Source organism: Narcine bancroftii, chromosome 5 (genome assembly GCF_036971445.1).
Source record: "Narcine bancroftii isolate sNarBan1 chromosome 5, sNarBan1.hap1, whole genome shotgun sequence".
In the NCBI taxonomy this organism is placed as follows: domain Eukaryota; kingdom Metazoa; phylum Chordata; class Chondrichthyes; order Torpediniformes; family Narcinidae; genus Narcine; species Narcine bancroftii.
In genome coordinates this window covers 223,241,693-223,259,346 of record NC_091473.1, presented here as the reverse complement: position 1 = coordinate 223,259,346, position 17,654 = coordinate 223,241,693, and the positions used below count along the sequence as shown (strand labels likewise).

General features: G+C 40.7%; 1 protein-coding gene and 1 long non-coding RNA gene across 6 annotated transcripts in view; one reads left to right on the top strand and one right to left on the bottom strand.

Annotated features, from left to right (window-relative positions):
• The window catches only part of LOC138764951 (uncharacterized), a 143,425-nt gene that overhangs the window by 115,997 nt on the left and 9,774 nt on the right, over window positions 1–17,654 (bottom strand). The window contains exon 3 of the long non-coding RNA XR_011358382.1: window positions 5,029–5,181. This is a non-coding gene — a long non-coding RNA (uncharacterized lncRNA). The remainder of the gene's footprint in view (window positions 1–5,028; window positions 5,182–17,654) is intronic.
• LOC138764947 (bile acid receptor-like) overlaps window positions 1–17,654 on the top strand; it is a 139,529-nt gene that overhangs the window by 114,839 nt on the left and 7,036 nt on the right. For all 5 annotated transcript variants that reach the window (XM_069941429.1, XM_069941428.1, XM_069941432.1 and 2 more), the window contains 3 exons: window positions 7,768–7,872; window positions 9,509–9,608; window positions 11,523–11,651. In XM_069941429.1, the coding sequence (XP_069797530.1) occupies window positions 7,768–7,872; window positions 9,509–9,608; window positions 11,523–11,651 (334 nt within the window). The remainder of the gene's footprint in view (window positions 1–7,767; window positions 7,873–9,508; window positions 9,609–11,522; window positions 11,652–17,654) is intronic.

Below are 17,654 nucleotides of genomic sequence, written 5' to 3'. Positions count from 1 at the left end.
TATCAACATCCACTTCTGCTGTTTTTCCACACAAGCTTTAAATTAGTTTGAACAAAAACCAATTAACTCATAAATCACAAAAACTCAAATTTTCAATCCAAAAGGACAAGCCCCATAAAATGTTACGAGCCCAGAGGACCCCAAAACTCAGCACAATAGATATTCACCAAGACAAATGGTTATTTAAACAAAAGTTACTTTAATTATCTTTAAACATGAAAACAGAATCACACTTTAACTTATCACTATTGACTTAACTAACCCAACTCAACCTCCTTCAAATTCTAAGCGTACATGTATGTTATGTGTGTGTGTAAGTTCAGAAAAGTTCTTTGGTTCACAGTCCAATCACACTTCTAATTCCTTCAAGTTCACTGGTTGCAGGCAATTCTTATACTGTGCACAGAATTTAACATTTATAAAGTTCACCAGGCTTTGGCGCTTGAAAGGTAAATGGTTCCCGCTCAGAAAGGTTCTTGTCGGTTTTTAGAGAGAGATTTGTTGTTCCAGGACATCCACAACTGATTTACTTCCATCAGCCACTTCAGTGTCTTGCTGACAAAACTTGTCCCCCTTCAATGTTCTCCAGATGATAACCTCTTTCTTTCAGATCACCACAGAGTGCCTTTTTGTTTCACTTATTCCAAGTGAAACATTAGACAGCCAGTCCTCTCCTCTTGCATGAACTACAAGGACTTTGACCAGGCTGAACCTAGAACTCACAACCCATCTTCCAAATGGGGCTTTCCACAAGTTTGCCAGCTTGTCCTGTTCCAGTCCCAGCTGCTCTTACTGGCTATAACACTGTAGAAGTGATCTGTCTCTCTCTCTCTCTCTCTCTCTCTCTCTCTCTCTCTTTTTCAGAGAGAAAGCCTATTTGACTCTCTCTGCTTGTAAAACTACATGACCCTCTTAGAATAGTTCCAGACAATCTGCAGCTCTGTCAAGCTCTTTCATCTGTTGCCTTTTTGTAAACAACAATCCATTAGTCAAGTCTCTTGGGCACTCTCCAAAACCTTTGCAAACGCTGTTGGCCCCGACATGTCCAGCATGGGGCAGAGCTCCAGTATTTTAAATTAGATCTGTTTTAAAGTGTTGTATGTAACCTACTTTAACAAACCTTTCCCAATTTATCTCCCAAAAACATATCTATATACTCTGTCACAGTACCCCCAAGCCACATCAATCTGGGCATTGTGCTCTGTTTTCTCTATAAATATGGTTTGGGAGATTAAATCAATGTTTTCATGTTTTTTTCTCTAAGATTTTCAGAGATAGTCATTGAAAGAGAAAAGCACCACGTGGGGGATAACATTTCATTTTATTCAGTGGCAGTATTGAATTTTGGCTGTAGTGGGGGAGGAAGTTTATAATGAATATGATTATTTTCCAACAAGTTTCGTGATTACATACCTTCCACATCTACTGCAGTTCTTGTATGGAAGGAGAATTCCCATCGGTTCATGTGGAGTCACATCATAATATACTGTACTTGGATGTTGCTCAGTACTTTCTTTTGTGATTTTAAGTCAATTTTACTGCATCCTATTTATCAACTTAACATTGGTAAAGGCTGAAATTAAGACTATTCCTTATGATGACACAATTTCTGTAATGATAGTGGGAAAATTACTAATGTAGTAATGGCAGAATTACAAACTCTCCATCAATGCAACTAATATTGCGATACAAAGTCTAAATTCACTGTCATTGCTCTCATCTCTTTAAGTGGTGTTCAAATCAAAAAGCATTCTAAAGGATATTCACACTCAAATCAACTATGGAGTAAATGATGGATTACAATGACAGGGTAACTCTAAACAGTATTCAGTTAATGCATAGCAAGAATCACTCTGATCTGAGTAGTACACATCATTTCAGTTCTACAAAGGGTGTTGGACACCAAACGTTAGCTTTGCTTTTCTTTCCGTAGATGGTGCCTGAACTATTGAGTGTTCCAGCATTTTCTGTTTTTATTTCACATAATTTATTTTTTTCAATCTGCTTGAGTTATAGTGAACATATATACAAGTGGAAAATTACATTAAGTTTTTACATGTATTTACAAATGTATAAGAAAAAGAACATATTAGTATTTAACAAATATATATTAACCATAAAATTTTTCTCCTCTTGTAAAACCAAAAGAAAAAAGAGAAAGAAAAATTTTAATTTTTATTACAAAATTCCCTCTAACTAATAAAAAAAAACAAAATAAAAAGGGACTGGGCAGTCTATTATGAGAGTAAAGTAGGAAAACAAAGGGTTTCCTGGTTAAAACCAAATTTACCATAAGGAACTAGGAGACAATCCAGTATAAAATTATGATCTTAAACTATATGAAATATTGAATAAACAGTTGCCAAACTTTTTCAAATTTAAAAGATGATTAAAAAGCCTGATTCCTAATTTTCTCCAAACTTAAACATGACATGACAGCAATGGGTTAGGATCCTTCCATTTAAGTAACAGGGCTTTTCTAGCCAAAAATGTTGAAAAGGCAATTATTCGTTGTGTGGAAACAGACATATGTCCAGTCTCTGATGGTATGATTCCAAAAATTGCTGTTAATATATTTGGTAGCATTTCTAATTCTTGAACTTTTGTTAGGGTTTCAAAGACACCTTTCCAGAAATTGTCTCGTTTTAAACATGAGCAGAACATAAGATTTAAAGTGGCTATCTCAATTTTGCACCTATCACAAGTAGGGTTTACATCGGGAAAAATATGGGCCAACTTACCTTTAGACATATGTGCCTAAAGTGTCACCTTGAAATGAATTAAGAAATGACAGGCACAAATTGATGAAGTATTTACTAGTAGAAAAATATGATCCCATTGATTGTCCAGAAGCAATTTTTGGAATTCCATTTCCCAAGCACCTTTAATTTTATCATTGGATATTGGTCGCAAGTTTAAGTAACCACTTATATATTGTAGCTATTAACCCTTTTTGAAGTGGATACACCTGAAAAAAAGGTGTCCATCATGTTAGATGGGTAAGTAGAATGAGAGTTTGGAAGTAAAGTATGCAGTAAGTCCCTAATTTGCAAATACCTAAAAAATTGTGCCTTGCTCAAATCATATTTGTCTGCTAATTGTTTGAAAGATATTAAGCAATCTCCTGCAAATAGTTCTGAAAAAGTTATTTATTACTCCTTTAGTTTTCCATATTGAAAACGCCTGATCAATCAATCAATGATGCTTTAAAAAAAATAAATTAAGATGTATTTTACTAGATAAAACAAAAAGATTAAACCCAAAAAAATTATGAAACTGGAACCTTTTTGTATGCTTAAGAACTGGGTTAAGATCTCGTCTATTATTTTTAGATTACACAAAGGGTAGAGGAGCTCCTAGAAATAAGGCCAAAATAATTCCTCTCCAAATCTACCCATAAAGGTCATTCATATACATCTGAATAATAAATCCAAAAGATAATATATCAGATATTAATAGCCCAATAATAAAATCTAAAGTTAGGGAGAACTATTCCTCCATCTTTCTTTTGTTTCTGCAATAAAGGTTTGCTCAATCTAGGATTTTAATTATTCTAAATGTAAGAAGATATCTTTGAGTCCACCTTGTCAAACAATATTTTAGGGACAAAGGAAGGTAGTGCTTGAAAAGAATATAAAAATGTTGGTAAAATTATCATTTTAATTGTGTTAATACGCCATTGGAGACCATCTGGAAAGCATTTGTTTCGTATATTCTATCAGGGGGAGATAATTAAATTAATTCAGATCCTTAAAATTTCTCATAATTTTAATACCCAAATAAGTAAATTGGTTCTTAACAAGTTTAAAGGGTATATGATCATATAAATACTCCTGATTATTAATAGGAAAAAATTCGCTCTTATAAAGATTTAATTGTATTCTGAAAAATTCAGAGAGTAGGGACAGCATAAAAGGAATAGATTTCTTAAGTTCAGAAATATAAACTAATAAATTGTATGCATATAATGAAACCTTATGTATCATATCACCCCTCTTGATACCTGATGCAACAGTAGGTAAATTGGAATGGGTCAAGGGTAACTGGTAGGTTGGAATTAACAGGAGCCTTGACCAACCTCTTGAAGCTCTTCATTACCCAATCATACCTTGATTGGAATTTTTCTTTTCTTTGGCTTGGCTTCGCGGACGAAGATTTATGGAGGGGGTAAAAAGTCCACGTCAGCTGCAGGCTCGTTTGTGGCTGACCAGTCCGATGCGGGACAGGCAGACACGATTGCAGCGGTTGCAAGGGAAAATTGGTTGGTTGGGGTTGGGTGTTGGGTTTTTCCTCCTTTGCCTTTTGTCAGTGAGGTGGGCTCTGCGGTCTTCTTCAAAGGAGGCTGCTGCCCGCCAAACTGTGAGGCGCCAAGATGCACGGTTTGAGGCGTTATCAGCCCACTGGCGGTGGTCAATGTGGCAGGCACCAAGAGATTTCTTTAGGCAGTCCTTGTACCTTTTCTTTGGTGCACCTCTGTCACGGTGGCCAGTGGAGAGCTCGCCATATAATACGATCTTGGGAAGGCGATGGTCCTCCATTCTGGAGACGTGACCCATCCAGCGCAGCTGGATCTTCAGCAGCGTGGACTCGATGCTGTCGACCTCTGCCATCTCGAGTACCTCGACGTTAGGGGTGTGAGCGCTCCAATGGATGTTGAGGATGGAGCGGAGACAACGCTGGTGGAAGCGTTCTAGGAGCCGTAGGTGGTGCCGGTAGAGGACCCATGATTCGGAGCCGAACAGGAGTGTGGGTATGACAACGGCTCTGTATACGCTTATCTTTGTGAGGTTTTTCAGTTGGTTGTTTTTCCAGACTCTTTTGTGTAGTCTTCCAAAGGCGCTATTTGCCTTGGCGAGTCTGTTGTCTATCTCATTGTCGATCCTTGCATCTGATGAAATGGTGCAGCCGAGATAGGTAAACTGGTTGACCGTTTTGAGTTTTGTGTGGAATACTCCATTGCAATCTACTTTTGACCTTTCTTTCCTTTCCCTTCACTTGCTTAAAACATTATACAAATTAAACTTTTACCAGTTGATGAGTCTGATGTCATATCTGATATTTTTTTTTCTCTGTCCCTGTCGTGATGTCCTAGGAGAAATGGGCTTCCAAATTCAAATATCTCCATGATGATGTTCATCCTCTTCCCTAATTATAATTTCATTGACCTCCATATTTACTCATCTGCAATTAAAACAAAGGTGCATGTCTAGCTTAGTCATTTGCAGTCTTTGTTATTCCAACATTTGTATGATCACTTTTCCAACATGCATCATTGTAAAAGGAAGCTAATGAAATAGAATTAAACAAGACAATCTGTATATGCTGGGGTTGAGTAGAAGTCACAAAAGTCCTGGAGGAACTCAACATATCACACAACATCCATAGGAACTAAAATGCAATCAACATTACAGGCCTGAGGCCTTCTTCAGGAAAACGGAAAAACTGGCAGCCACCTGAATATAAAATTTTGGGGGGGTGTGTGGGGGCAGGAGGAGAGGAAAGGAGGGAGGAAGGGAAAGAGTAAGGAGGAAGAGGCTAACATGTAAAAGATAATAGGTGGATATAGGTGGGAAGGTAGAAGAGAAAGAAGCTGAGAAATGATGGGGAGAGTGCAGAGTGGTCCAGCCAGAGTTTGAGAGAGCTGCAACATTACCTCCCATCTCATGAACTCAATCCCTGACTAATGAAGACCATACCATAAGTCTTCTTAACTATCCTTTCAACCACACAGCAACCTTGAGAAGACTATGGATTTGGACCCCAAGGCTCTTCTTCTCATCCACACGTAAGAATTCTATCAATAACCATGTACACTGCCTTCAAGTTGCAGCATTTCACAGTTATCTGGATTGAACTCCATCTGCCACTTTTCTGCCCGAGTCTGCATCCTGTCTATTTCCTGCTGTAATCTACAACAACCTTCTGCCCGATCCACAGCACCTCCAACTTTCATATCATTCCCCCACATTCCCATCAATTGCTCCTGGATTCTGCAACTCACCTCACACTAAGAGCAAACAAAACCCCCTTTTGCCTCGAGTCATTAAAATGATCAAAGTTGCTTTAATTTGTGCTTTTTCCCGAAAACTCCTTGCATGAACCTTTTAAATCAATTCTTTACCCTAGGCATTATAATGAAATGTGTTTCATCAGAGCCACTGCAATACTTCAATAAGGTTCTAGTACTCATTGGTTCCCATCCTGCTGTTCCAAAATATCCCTGAGAATCGCTTCCCTTCCTGTTCCCATTTAATTTAATTTCCATAAGGATCTAATCAATAGTATGCATAGTAACATTTGTTCCACGTCCTCTGTTGACACCAAGCCTATCTCATTATCACCCCTCCAGACTGTTCCATGAACTCTGATTTTTAATCCATTATCTAGAGTGTTGCAAATATATTGGAAAAGCTGAAGAAAAGGTTTACTAGACTAATATGTGAAGTTACCTTATGAGAAATAGTTGGACAGGCTGGCCTTGTATCCACTAAAGTTTAGAATCCAGGAGGAGCCAACTTGACTGAAAGCAAATAATATACTGTGGGGTGTTGATAGGATATATATGAGGAAAGGATGCTTTCTCTTTTTAGAGAGAATCTAGAACTAGGAGGTCACTTTAAAAATAAGACATCATTTATTTAAGACAAACATGAAGCATAAATTTTTCTCCAAGTAGGTAGGGACTCTTTGGAGCTCTGTTCCTCAAATGACAGAAGAGGCACTCTTTCAACAATTTTTAAATGTAGTAGGTCATTTAAAGAATGGGTGCAGATTGAAGCTGCAGTTAGATCAATCATGATTATACTGAAGGGTGGAGCATGCTTGATGAAATGAGAAGCCCATTCCTTACTTGAATTTGTAAATCTATGGGCAGGTTAAGTAGAATTCTGTGTTCATTTTCAAATTATTTTGTCAGAAAAATAAAATTTCTATTTCTCAATTATTTATCAATTTACATGTATCTCAAAATTAGAAAACATATCAATGATGGTATACTATTAAAGAGTTGTTAAATGTAAATATACACAAACCAGCAACAATCAAACCAGCTGCAAAGAGTTCATGTTAAATTGACACTGGTTGAAAATCTCACTGCTCCAAGCAGCCTACTTAACATTTGATGATTCCAATCATGGTGTCTATTACATCAGAGCATATTGCATGAACTTCCAGAAAATTATTTGGATCCTATGATCCAAGCATGACTAATTTAATTTCCAAATGACAGTAAAGATACCAAGAGTCACTCTAGTGAGAGTGTAAGCAATATTATACCCTTTCTATTTATCATTTGATGGAGCTTACCATGAAATTTATTACTTCAGAAAAATGGATAATGTTCACATACACGATTTGGTTTTTATGATTATACAGCAGAATTAATGGAGTAGTGGTCACTTTTATTCAAGAAAAAGGAGCATTCTTCCTTCTGACAGTTGATAATAAAAAACCTGTAGTTTGAAATCCACACTTTGCTATGATGAACTCTGCATGGAAATTCTGTTCCATATTAAAAAGGTAAATTGTTACATTAATGATTAGTGAACTCATTTGCCTTCTAAATAATGATGATTCTAATGAAAGGTGGCAATGTTTAAAACACTCCATAATAGGGATGTGCAAATGTATCTCATGTGATAGGTGTTTATTTCCTGCTTGGTTATCGAATTACAGATGTAGGTTCTGTACTTCTCAGAGCATCCAAGTTGAATGAAGACTGTGAAGATTGCACTGAATAGTATAAACACCTTCTTATTGTTTGCACAGATTCAGGAGAGAGTGGAGTTTACAGCTGAGCAACAACAACTCCTTGATTACATTGTAGAAGCTCATCACAAATACCGAATACCCCAAGAAACAGCAAGAAAATATGTATGTAAGATAAGTACATTTAAATCTTTTTTTTGTATTTAAATATTGCAGATATGTAAATACCCATTCCTCAAAAGAATTAACGATTATTTGGTTTATGATTCTAACTCATTCCAGTTATGGTACAGTTTTACATGGCAATTGCATCATCAGTCATGTTGATGTGTTTAGAACAGCTTGCTAACCATGTTTGTTTTGTTTCTATTTTGTTTGAAATTTAAAAAAAAGTTGGTTTACATTTTAGAACAAATAACATGAAATAGTACTGCACAGGAATAAACCCTTTGGCCCATGTATTTGTGCTAAATATGACATCCAAATTAAACTAATACATGATGTGTATTTCTCTATTCCTTGCATATTTGTGTCTATCCAGAAGGGTTATAATATCATTATTGCACTTTGCATAAACGGTGGGTATGAATTGGTAAATAATTAGTACTTTTCATGATCATTATTGATATGTTACAGAATATATAGCTTTTAATATTGCCAGTCATGAGGTACCTATTTCTCTGATGGTGGAGGGGTAGCAGCTGTTCCTGAACCTGGTGATCCGAGTCTTGTAGCACCTATACATCTTTCCTGATGGCAGCAGCAAGAACAGAGTATGTGCTGGGTGGTGTGGGTCTTTGAGGATTTGTTGCTGCCCTCCAATGGCAGCATTCGCTGTAGATCTACTCAATAGTGGAGAGAGTTTTGCCTGTCATGTTCTGGGCTATGTCCACTACCTTTTGGAGGGCTTTATGCTCAAGGGTATCAGTGTTCCCATACCAGACCAAGATGCAGCCGGTCAGCTTTCCACCACAAACATGCAGAAGTTTGCCAGGGTTTCTGATGTCATACCAAACCTTTACAAACTCCTAAGGAAGTAGAGGCACTGTCATATTTTCTTCAATGCCATTGGTGTGTTAGGCCCAGGAAAGATCTGCTGAGATAGTGACTCCCAAGAACCTAAATGTACTCACCCTCTCCACCTCTGATCCCCCAATGATCCCCCAATCCCAGAGGATTGTATATCTTTGGCTTTCCTTTCCTGAAGTCAACAATCAGCTCCTCAGTTTTGGTGACATTTGAGGGAAAAGTTGTTATTGGTGCATCATTCAGCCAAGTTTTCAATTTCCCTCCTGTATGCTGACTCGTCCCCTTCCTTTATACAACCCACTACCATGGTATCATTGGCAGATTTGTAAATGGTGTTATTGTCATAGAGTTACGCAGTTGTAGGTGTAAAATGAGTAAAGCAGGGGTCTCAGAACACAGCCCTATGGAGATTGTGGAGTGTCTGCAGATGGTCTGGTTTGAATTAAATATATTGAATCTGAAGAATGCAGGTACTTTATAGTAGCTCAAATAAATAGTTCCAAAAGAGCAAAAACAAAATGACATTTTGTAAATCTGCAATAAGTACAGAATAATGGAAATATTCAGCATTATCTATGGAGAAGCAGTTGATACTCCAGGTGAAAGAGTTTCTCTATTTCACTCTCCACAATATAAATGCTATTTCCACCATTTATTTAATATAGTTCCCCTTCGTTATTGTGACACTAATGGAGAGAAGTATTTATAGGCTTAAATTATTAATCACATTGTTACTTCTCAGATATTTCTGATATCACCATCTATATTACAGCTTTTGGAACCTACAAATCCTGTAGAGGATTTTCTTCGTCTTTCAGAGAATGCTACCTTACAAGTGGAAGTATTGGTAGAATTTACTAAAAGATTGCCAGGTGAGTAGATATGAAGCAGAATTTCACATATTATATAATGGAATAAGCCTATAAATAAAGCCTCAATAGTGTAATGTTGTCATGTTGGGAAGAGTATCAGGTTCGGTGGGGTCACAGAGAGACAAGTCTGGACACAAGTGTTACAATTGCATGTAACTTAATTAACACACAGGAGACCAGTGGGAGAATGTTAATTGGTACTTGATTACTATTTAACTTAGACATTTATTTTGGACCTAGGTTGGACTCCGACAATAGTGAACCTATACTCACACGCTCACACAAATGACTACACACATTACAAACAGGGAATCTTAGACACACCCGGTTCCCTGTACCAATGGGGATATGGCTCTTTGCAAGTATTGATCTATCGCAATACTACGGCTCAGCTTCAGTGTATTGTACACTTTACCTATGACACTTCTAGCAAGGTCCACCATAGCGAGCTGGCATGGAGCGATATCTGGGGCTTGGTTCACAAGGCAGAAAGAAACAATGTGCTGTGTGTTGGTGTTATATTCAGTGCTAAACGGTGCTTCTAGCCAATAATTTAAATTAGTCAGCGGCAAGGTGTGCACTAATGGGTGGCTGGATTCCAACCTTGATTGACAGGTGATGTGACTTCCAAATTAGTTTCAGACGGGGAGGACACGTGACCACCCCAATACACACATTCCAAACAGGCAGGGAGGTCACATTTCCTTCACACACAACAAATGTGCAACTGCAACTCCAAGAATACTTCCTTTTTGTTGTTTGTACCATTCCAATGAATCAGAAATGCTTAGTTACCTTATTTTACTGAATTAATTTTTATTTTGGGAAATAAAATTTACATGTGTTTAATTGTATGCATTTGTTTCTTCCTGAACAGCTGAGTATTTCTAGCATTTTCTGAGTTTTTTTCAGACTTTCATCATCTGCAGGTGTCTTTTTGTTTTTGAGGCAATGAATTATTTTTAACATTTCCAAATCAAAACAATTAGCATTTAAAAAAATACTAATTAAAACCATTTTGGATACTATTTCTTAAAAGGCATGCTACCTGATCCTCTTAAATGTGATAGGCTAGATTAAAGACTATCACCCTTTTCATTTTGTCACATGCCTGATGAATGTGTAAAGTTATAGAGCTGCATAGCACAGATTCAGGATCTTTAGTCCTTGTTGACCTGGTTGCCTACCTGAGCTAATTCTGCTGGCCTACTGACCAATATCCTTTTCCTATTCATGTACCTGTTCAAATGTATTTTGTAATTGTACCCAACTCTACCACTTCTATATACTCACTACCTTCTGAGTGAAAAAGTTGCTGCTCATGCCCCTTGAAATCTTTCCCCCTCACAAACTGATGCCCTTTAGTTTTGGACTCCCCTATCCTGAGAAAAAAAGACACTGATTATTCATCTTATTGATGTCCCTCATGATTTTGTATACATGTTATTCCTCAGTCTCGTGTGCTCTGGGGAAGTCTATCTAGCCTCGTATAACACAAGTCTTTCAGTCTTTCATCCTTGTGATTTTTTTTGCACCCTTTCCAGCATAGTGATATTCTTGTAGGTGTCAAACTCCTGCTTCATTTACTTGTATGCCCTTTGATTGCCCCTCCCAGGAATTCCTCAATAAATTCTTCAGCCACAAATGCTTTAGAACTTTCAACTCCACTCCAGATGAGAGGCAAATATACCTATACTGTAGGTGTTTAAGATAAGAAAATCATCTGCTAATTTGTAATTCAGTTTTAAATGTAAAAATGATCATGATTCATGCAGCAATAGTATCGGAAAATATCAAACATTAGATAAGTAAAAATTTTTAAATAGATTGTTGCCTTGCTTTTATATATTTCATATGGGTAAAATGAGGTTGAATGTTATATCTGGAAATTCAGTCATGTGTATATTGTTTAAGGATTCCAAACATTAGACAATGAAGACCAGATAGCTTTGCTAAATGGTTCCACCGTGGAAGTGATGTTCCTTCACTCTGCACAGCTTTACAACCAGCACTTCACACAGAGCAGTCACCAATATATTCAGGGTGAGTAATTTAAAATTTTTTAAATTAAAAAAAAATTAAATTTAGACATACACCACGGTAACAGGCCATTTGGGCCCATGTCCATTCAGCCCAATTTACACTCAAATAACCTTCAGTACGTTTCGAATGGTGAGAGGAAACTGGAGCCCCAGGGGAACACCCATGCAGACACGGGGAGAACATAGAAACTCCTTACAGATGGTACAGGATTTGAATTCCCAGTCCTGGTCGCTGATGCTGTAAAGGCATTGTGCTAACCACGATGCCAACCGCGATGACCCATGAGATTCAAATAAAGAATGTATGCCTCTTTTACTTGTTTCACTCTCAACTTTTGGTGTATTTGCTTGCCTCAGAGATTTTAGGATATTTATGAAGCATAACAGCAAGTTCCCATATTGAAGAGTGTAATTAAAATGAGAAATTATGCTTTATTGATGAGATATGGGACAAAGGGAGAACTTGGTAATCTTTGGACAGTGCTATATATCTCAGAAAAAATTGAATAATGGTTCAACATTTTATTATGAAAGATGGCACATTTGATCATTCAATGCTTCCCACATAATTCACTGGAGTATCAACCAAGATTTTGTGTTTCAGTCATATGTTACGAACTAACAACTGTAGCGACTGCTGCGGCAGTGCTACCGAGAAAAGAGACATCCACACTGCATGTGAGTGAACCAAAGAATGACTTTATTGGTTTGAATTTACTGTGTCTCCGCGCTGGCACAACCACTTCCGGTGATGTACCTGTCGGCTTCCGGAAGTGATGTCATCACATCATGGTGTCATTCTCTTGCCAGTGGGCCGCTACGTGGAAGTGGAGGGCTCCTTCGCCCACAAGGTGCTGGGGAAGGCTCCTTCTCAGCAGTGAAGAGGAACCAGCACCATCTTGGACCACCCACATGTTGCGGCAATTCAGCCCATTTACTCACATAGTCACTCAGCCCACTACACCCCCCCACCAGCATCACCGCCGCTCTCTAAGCCGTCTGACTTACAGTCTTTGGGCAGTCTACCTCTGTGTTTGACCTGGTGGTCCAGTTTAGAGTCCAGGTGTGTGACTTTGAGGCAGGCGACTGTGAATCTGTCCTGTCGATGCCAATGTCCAATGTGAACACCATGCTGTCTCTCCACAGTACCCTAAAGGGCCCTTCATATGGGCACTGTTGGAGGGTCCCTTGCTGTCCTCTGCATACGAAAACGTAGTGGGTGGACTGCAGATCTGCTGGAACGTGGCTGGGTGGTGAGCAGTGTCAGGACAGTGGTGGGATGGGAGGTTGTCCACCTGCTTGCTCGCTCAGCCTGTGCAGGACATCTAACACGTTGGGTGGTGGGGGGGGGGGGGTGTTGAAATGTAGATCCCCTGTTATGGAGAGTAGTGAGCCATACACTATCTCTGCGGATGATGCTGGCAGGTCCTCCTTTGGTGTCATGAGGATCCAGAGCAGTACCCACGGGAAATTGTCCATCCAGTTCGGCCTGGTCAGTCGGGCTTTCAACACGGCCTTCAGTCCGTGCTTGGGGATGGTAGGCTGTTGTATGGTGGACCTGGCTGCTGCAGAATTTTGCCAGGTTGGACCAAAAGGAGGAGGTGAACTGCACTCCTCGGTTCAATGTGATGTGGGTCAGGACTGCAAAATGCATGACCCAGGTGGTGAGGAAAACCTGGAAGCACATCTGTGTTGCACACAGCCATGGGTATCGCCTTTGGCACTATAAGCAGGTTCGAGCCTAAAGGATAATGTCTCGGCGGAGTCCATGCCAAATGAACTTGTCCAAGAACAGGTGGACCGTGGACCTTATGGTGGGGTGTGATAAGCCATGGATCTGGTTGAAAGCCTGCGATCACAAGGTCATGGGTAGGATCAGCCTTGGGGACCCAGTGGAGATGTCACACAGCAGGGTCAGTTTCCCTCTGACCTTCAGGCTGGTGATGACCATCCGATATGCCAGAGCTGGGCAATGTTGAGCCCTCCACAGGTTGTGGCGATAGCAGGCCGGGACAGTGCGTCAGCTACTATGTTGGCCTTGCCAGCAACGTGGTAGATATCCGTGGTGAATTCCGATACATACGAGAGGTGCTGTTGTTGTCTTGCTGGCTACGGGTCCAACACATTGCTCAGCACGTAGGTCAATGGCTTATGGTCTCTTTAGGTGGTGAGCACTCTCCCCTCTAGCATATAGCGGAAGTGTAGAGGGGCCAGCAGTTCGTGATCAAATACGCTGTATTTGAGCTCTGGTGTTTGGAGGTGCTGCACCCACCGCTCTGTCTGATGCATCCATTGTGAGGGCTGGGGGGAGGAGGAATCTGGGTGTGCCAGTACCGTGGCCTTCGCCAGTGCTGACTTGGTGGCATGGAAAGCCTCCATTGCCTCCGGCGTCCATTGACACTGAGTTTGACGAGGCCAAACAGGGGCTGCATGAGGGTGGCTGCTCCTGGGAGGAAGTGATGGTAGAAGTTGACCATTCCCAGGAACTCCTGTAGTCCTTTGGTCGGACTCATCTTATGGAAGTTCTGGATGGCCTCCCCCTTATTGGGTAGTGGTGTGGTGCCCTCTTGGGTGATGCGATGCCCCAGCAGGCTGAACTTGCATTTGGGTTCACTGTGAGGTTGAACTGCTCCAGTATGTCGAACAGGCAGGTGAGGTGTGTCTTGTGGGTACTGGGATCAGGGCTAGCGATGAGGATGTCATCTAGATAAACGAAGATGAAGTAGAGGTCCCTGCCGAGCACTTTCATTAGCTGCTGGAATGTCTGGGCCGCGTTTTTGAGTCTGAAAGACATTCTAAGAAATTCAGAGGCTGAAGGTGTGATGATGGCCATCTTCTGGACACTGGTGTGTACCTGGATTTGGTGGTACCCTTTTACGAGGTCCACCTTGGAGTATACCCTGCAGCCCTGTAGCCTCATGGCGAAATCCTGGATGTGTGGGAAAAGGTACCTGTCCGAGACTGTTGCCTGATTTAGACGCCAGTAGTCGCCACATGGACACCAACCACTGGAAATCTTCTGCATCATGTGGAACAGGGAAGCCCACTGGCTGTTGGAAGAGTGGATGATCCCCAACTTCTCCATGGTGATGAACTCGGTCTTAGCTTATTGGAGCTTGTCTGGCAGGAGGTGCCGGGCTCATTCATGCACTGGAGAGTCGATGGTCTCTTTGTAGTACTCCACGCCTGTGGCGAGTTGGAGTCATGGAAGTTTGGTGCCAATAAAGCCGGGTATTTGGACAGTAGGGAGGTGTACTCATCTTGGTCCAGGGTGTGGATTCCCAATGGCAGGAAAGAGTGCCTCTGCAGGGTGAGGAGGAAAAACTGGAAAGTTGTGGCATTTACTAACCAGAATCAGTTCGTAAGCCCAGCGGAAATCCGCTCCGAGTAGTGCCTGACCCACGGGCCGTGATGGTGCAGTCCCATTGGAAAGCAGCATATGCAACATGGATGGTGACCAGGCATATCCTGTAGCTGGGAATGGAGGACCTGTTGATCGTTTGCAAGGGAAAGCCTTTGGTGTTGTGTCTTGCCTCAAAGTATGTGGGTGGGGTGAGGCTAATCTCCGTGCCCATGTCGATAAGGAAGTCTCTGTTGGTCCTCTGGGCTCTGAGGTAGAATAGGCCTTTCTGTGCCAACTGCTGAAGCCACTATCAGCGGCCGGCCTGCTCATTTCCCATCGCCGTGTTGGTTTTGGCAGTGGGGTATGAGCATGGGGGAGGTGCACTGCTGGACACTCCTGCCCTATTTGTGGTGGTAGAAACAGTACTCGCTGTTCTGCTCTGCACGCTCTTCACTTTGCCGCTGTGCCGCAGCTACCGCTGGTATTTCTGATGGACTGGACAGGGTGGCAGCGCTGATTGCATAGACTGGTTGCATGTGGAAGGAGCTGTGGCATGTGGAACAGCCTGTCTGCCTCCTTGACTATGAAGTGTATAGCTCCGAAATCCATGTCCGATACTGATGTGGTTGTGTGTACTGGTAAATTTGAGAGGAATAGGGCCTCGAACAGGAAACAATGTGTGTACCCATCCGCCAAGGCCACCATCTCATGCATTAGCTCAGAGGGATTTCTGTCGCCCAGGCCCTGCATGTTGAGGATTCTGCTGGCGCACTTGTGCCGGCTGAGCTCTAAGATGTGGAGGAGGAAACATCAGAACTGCTTGTACTTATGCTCCATTGGTGGATTTTCTATGAAGGAGCTTACTTTGGCAGCTATGGCAGTTTCCATGGCGCTGACGACGTGCCAGAACTTGGTGTCCTCTGAAACAATTCCCCTGATGTGGAACTGTGACTCAGCCAGCTGTAGCCAGTTTCTGGGCTGCCTTGCCAAGAACAGTGAGAGATGTGCACCCATCGCGTTAGTTGCAGCTGGTTGCTGCTATCTTGTGTGACCGATGCTAGTTCCAAATTACTGGAACTGTTGGTGTCACCACTGTAGCAACTGCTGCAGCAGTGTTACCATGTAAAGAGACATCCACGCTGTGTGAGGGTGAACCAAAAGAATGACTTTATTGGTTTGAATTTGCCGCATCTCTGTGTTGGTCCACCCACTTCCAGTGACATACCCGCCAGCTTCTGGGACTAACGTCATCATGTCGCAATGTCACTCTCCAGCCGGCTGGCTGCTACATGGAAGTGGAAGGCTCCTTAACCCGCATGTGGCACGAGGCACAAGGTCTTGCTCAGCGGTGAAGGGGAGTCCACATCATCTTGGACTGGCCATGTGTTACGGTGATTTGGCCTATTTACCCGCACGATTGCTTAGCCCGTTACACCCTTTTAATTTTGTTTGGGACTAAAAGGACTTTGTTAACACTAACAAAGGAGCAGCAATGGAAAATTCACCAGACAATGGTAAATTCAAAATAATAGTTTTATTAAACTATTAACATTTCTTATTTCTCTCTAAACTTAACTCTAAATTTAACCCTACTATGCACAAATGTAAATGTGTGTGTGTAATTAAAGACCCACTATTAAAAGTCCATTTTTAAAACTTCACCATAATTTTAGTCTTGCTTGAAGGTCTTACATTTTCAGTTCAGAAATAATTATAAAGCCCTTTTAAACATCATCAAGGTTCCTTAAACAGAAGTGACCATCTTCTGAACCACCATCTTGTATTCTCCTGTGAGAAGGAGAATACAAATCCTATCTTCCAGGATCAAATCTTCTTCTGAATGAAGACTTTGGAATCTGTTTTCCAAACACAACTGCTCTTTTTCTTTTAAAGAGACAGTTAGAAGTAGGCTTCTCTTTTGAAATCTACTTATTCTGTGTCCCTTTTTTTTATAAAGAAGTAACACAATAGATCACCTATTCTTGTTACTGTGATTCAACCCTGTCTTTCACAGGGTTCCAACCCCTGTGTGTCATAGGGTCTTGACTTCTGTACTCTTATCCAAAAATGTCTGAATTTGATAATATATTTATCCAAATCATGTGACAGTTACATCATCAATGAGGCCGGTCCTAATTCCTGGAAACCACAAGACCACATACTGGAATCCTCAACAGTTTTAATTTCATTTCTGCAAGAGTTTTTGTCTTTTACAAAACAACCCCATATCCATAACAACCTCTGACCTCATCTCTGTGGCTTAAGTGGTTTGGTTAGTTCAAAACAGATGGCTTCCTTCAGCCATTCTCATTTTACTTGAATACTTCAGTTTTTAATAAAGCAAACACTTCTTTGTTCTTGAATCAATTAAAGTCCACTTCACTTCCATTAGCTCTGTCTTCCTAGACACTATAACTCCGAGAATGAACTCTCTTTTCTGAGGACAATAGTTCTCTGTAAATGTGTGTGTAACCCTGTAACCAACCCACAACTAATCTAAGAACTATTTATAAGAAATATAGCTTAACATTAACCTAACTATAAACATAGATCCATTACACAATGGACTGGGATTTGAACCTAAACTTTCTAACTCCAATGTGAGATCCAACTATCCAAAAGCTAAAGCTATCTCTGAAAACATTTAGCCATTATTTAATA